At 48.9% G+C, this 4,046-nt stretch overlaps 1 protein-coding gene across 1 annotated transcript in view; it reads left to right on the plus strand.

Annotated features, from left to right (window-relative positions):
- Positions 1 to 1,373: 1,373 nt before the first annotated feature.
- Positions 1,374 to 4,046, plus strand: part of cyth1a (cytohesin 1a) — a 33,734-nt gene continuing 31,061 nt past the window's right edge. Inside the window, exon 1 of the mRNA XM_084438243.1 lies at positions 1,374 to 1,557. Within this exon, the coding sequence (XP_084294369.1) occupies positions 1,530 to 1,557 (28 nt within the window). The 5' untranslated portion in view covers positions 1,374 to 1,529. The remainder of the gene's footprint in view (positions 1,558 to 4,046) is intronic.

Here is a 4,046-nt window from a genome sequence, read left to right on the forward strand (position 1 = left end):
GAGGCTCTCCAGATGTCACAGTGGGGCCTTTTCAATAATGGCCCCTGATGACTGCTCTTCCAATCACGCCTCAATCACGCCCAACTTGACATGCTGTATACTGTAGGCTCCTCCCATCCCAGGTTAGGCAGTTAGGGAAGAGAGAGAGAGAGAGAGAGAGAGATCCACCTGTCATCCCCTCTCTCCCTCCCACTGCCCAGACTGCATTCCTGCCCGGGCTGTTGTTGTCTCCCCGTACAGGCACGGACACGCTCTTCTCATATCTGACTAGCGTGGGACTCATTACCAGCGCTGTACAGTACAACTCTGCCGGCGTATTGATTCCCTGTCTGCTCTGGCCCTCTATCAAACGTCTATCAAGCCGGGGGCCGTGCAACGTCTCCGAACAGAGTGAACAACAGTAGATAGGGACAACCAGGCCACTCCTTCCTCCTCCAGTAACTAATAGCTGATGTCAGCAGGGAGAACACGCCCGTGTTGAAACGGCTCTTGTGCAACCCAATGGCAGAACCAGTTAGGCGGAGTACTAGAGTTATTGTTGGCTGCTAACTTGCTTGAGTGTGAAACTATGTTCCTTCTCTAATGGTAAATGGACTGCACTTATATAGCGCTTTTCCACCTTAGCGGCACTCAAAGCGCTTTACAATGGCCTCTCATTCACCCATTCACACACACATTCACACACCAATGGCGGTAGCTGCCATGCAAGGTGCTAACCTGCTCATTGGGAGCAATTTGGGGTTAGGTGACTTGCTCAAAGACACTTCGACATGTGGACAGTCGGAGCTGGGATTCGAACCACTGAACGACCCTCTCTACCAACTGAGCTACAGCTGGGTCTGTGCATCACTATTTAGCTGCTCAAGGTGACCTTGTCTAGAGGAGCTGGATACTTTAGCTTGCTGTTCTTTCTTCAAAGCCTCAGACAACCAAAGGCCTATATATTGTTCAAGTATGTTTTATATTTAATACTGTAATGCAATATGTGTATTATCTATCTACGGATGTGAGTGCTTCAGGAATATTGCACAGATCAGCAGTGTACAGTCTAGTGCGCTATCTGTGTGTGTCAGTCACTTTCCCTGCCCCCGCCCAATTCTGCTGCGTTTCTCTCCAACAACAGGGTGTGTGTGTGTGTGTGTGTGTGTGTGTGTGTGTGTGCGTGCGCGCGTGTGTGTGTGCGTGTGTGAAACTGAACCCAAGCGCGGCCTTGGGCAACAGGGCGGAATCAAAGAGCCACAGGGGCGGCCGCGTCATCTGCCCGGCCCATTTGCTTGCCTTCACGACTCGGGTTCGCTGCTGAGAAAAGATTGGCTGGTTAAACTCCTCGAAACCACTCCCTTGAGCTGTAGAGAACAGCCTTCCTACGCACCGCAAGCCTTCCGGTGGAGCATTACGCTCGTCATTCCGGTACATAGCCTAAAGTTAAAGTTAATCCACTTATTAGCCTAATATTGATTGCGGATCTACAAGGTAATATCAAAGAATAAGACGTATATCTTCTTTTGGAGTACCGGAGAACAGACAGAATGGTGTTGAAGTCGGAAGACGGTGTCGGTAAGTGTTTGTAAATATTCCTGTGATTTAGACTATCCAGAGTTACCTTGTATTCGATCACTCGATCGTGTCACGGTTTTGTTTTTTGAACGTGATCATTCGTAGGTGTCGAGTCGTCCGGTTAGTCAGCCCGTATCGTAACTCAGTGGCCCCGCGATTGTGTGAACTGTCTTGGCCTTGTGTTCACGTTCCTGTAACCTAACGTTAGTCTGATCAACAATTTCAAGGGGGGTCGCTTCGAAGTTGCCCGAGAGGGGTTTAATTTAATAGCCTTTAATACGGCCTATTCCTTATACTGTCGATTTACACAATTCATCACATTGTTACAGTACAATAGGCTATATTTATGCTCCAATGTCCATGGTGAGTATTCTCGGTAAATGTAATGAACTATCTTATAGGGCCATGCTTCAGCAACAGGTGTGCTGCTTAGTTGAGGCATTTGGCTGTAATGGTCTCAGACAGCTATTGAGAGCCCCTAATGACGTCATTGTTTTTCTAATTATCAGAACAATATCAATATGCAATTCCCATATTTCAGATTTAATTAGCCACGTTTCCGTGGATAGTGTGTGAGCGAACAGGCCTTCGCGATGTTGTTGTTTGGTGTTTCCTCATGCGTGTTCATTAAGAGGGCAGCTTTAACTAGCACACTTCGGTTGCGTCATAATCGCTTTACACTGAAGAGTGAACCTCTGACTGCGTGATCCTCTGGTTCTGCGTGATCCTCTGGTTCTGTGTGATCCTCTGGTTCTGCGTGATCCTCTGGTTCTGCGTGATCCTCTGGTTCTGCGTGATCCTCTGGTTCTGCGTGATCCTCTGGTTCTGTGTGAGAACCCGTCCAGATCTGGGTGAAAACCTCCCGATCAGCAGCCGTGACACAGTCCCTCACTGCCTGACACACGGCGAAAAACTACAATGAGTGCTCTCTATTAGTCCAACTATTATTAACTATGAGTTACTATTAGTCCAACTCCATTTTGTCTCTGCCACTTAAAAGTGGGTGGTCTGTAAAGATGTGTTGCTGTTGTTAATGGTGACCTAATGGCCAAAGCTGAGAGATCTAATGGATCCTTCTAGAACAATGGGATTTGGCTGATCATTAGTTCTCTCCGTATCATATTCTCGCCTCTGTCCACTCCATCCCTCTTCACGTTCTTTCTCTTCCTGCCTGTGTGTTTGTGTGCACATTTGCAGAGCCGGGAGATTGAGGGTCTGTGTGTGTGTGTGTGTGTGGGCTCTGCCTGTTTGTGACACCATTTTGTGGCAGCCACCCACTGCCACTGAATTGGCATGTGCAGGACGGTTCTGTTATTGACTTATGTTGTACTTTAGATACGCATACTTTTTCTATTACAAGTTTTTGCTACGGTATCTCTCACATGTCAAACATATTAGAGGCCTAGTTCTGCTTTGGCTGATATCCAGTATTAGTCCAGTTTCTTATCGTCTGAATGGTATAAATAGATCACCCAGTTTAATATGTTTGTGTCTGTATGAGAGAGACACTTGAAACTGATTAGAGAAGCTATGCAGGCCAGGGTCTGGGCACAGAGATGATAACATTTCCCAATGAGCAGCTCCAACTGAACTTTCTCTCTTTCTATCTTACTTCTCTCTCTCTCTCTCTCTCTCTTTCTCTCCTTTCTTCATTCCTCTCTCTCTTCCTCTTTTCTGTTGTCTCTTTCTGTTTTTCGTATCTCGGACCCCGTGTTCCTCAGTGTTTTTCAAAGTGCAGGTAGCAACACGTTTTCTTTTTACTGATAACACAGAGCACATGATTGCACAGAGAGATTGTTTGATTTCCCCCTGCGGGTCAAGAAAGTACTACTTCCATAGTAGTAATATACACAAATGCTCCTTTGTTCGGTTTAAAAGCAACTAGACGTTTTGTCTGTGCGCATGTGTGTGCGTGTGCGTGCATGCGAGTGTGTGTGTGCGCGTGTACACGTGTGTGTGTGTGTGTGTGTGTGTGCATGCGAGTGTGTGTGCGTGTACACGTGTATGTGTGTGACTCCGCACAGCCTGTCTCTGAAAGAGAGAGTGTGAAAGGGAGAAAGACCTGCTACCAGAGACACAATCCGAGAGGTAAACAATCGGTCTAAACGACGCCGGCCCATTGGTGGAACCGTCGGTGGGCTGGCGCCCCGGGGGGGGCAGGGGGGGGGGGGGGCACTGATTCACGTGACCCCTGGCCTGAGTTCGAAGCATTCGTGGAGCCGGTGAGGAAGTGTGTCTCAGGGTGGAGGACTTTGTGTTTGGGGGGGCGCTGCCTTTCTCACAACATGGGCGGGTGCTAGACGCTGAGAGAGCTGTGAGAAAACAGGAAGTGGGCGAGCTCACACAATCGACCTGGCGCAAGGTGACGGCCCACAGCTTGGCTGGGTGACACATTCGGTGCAGGAGCAGGCGGGGGGGGCTGCGTGTGGGTGGCGCCCCACCCTGAGTTGTGATACGATGGCTCCGGCGAGCGGAGGGAGGGACTCCGT

This window comes from Borostomias antarcticus (genome assembly GCF_949987555.1).
Source record: "Borostomias antarcticus genome assembly, chromosome: 5".
Classification (NCBI taxonomy): domain Eukaryota; kingdom Metazoa; phylum Chordata; class Actinopteri; order Stomiiformes; family Stomiidae; genus Borostomias; species Borostomias antarcticus.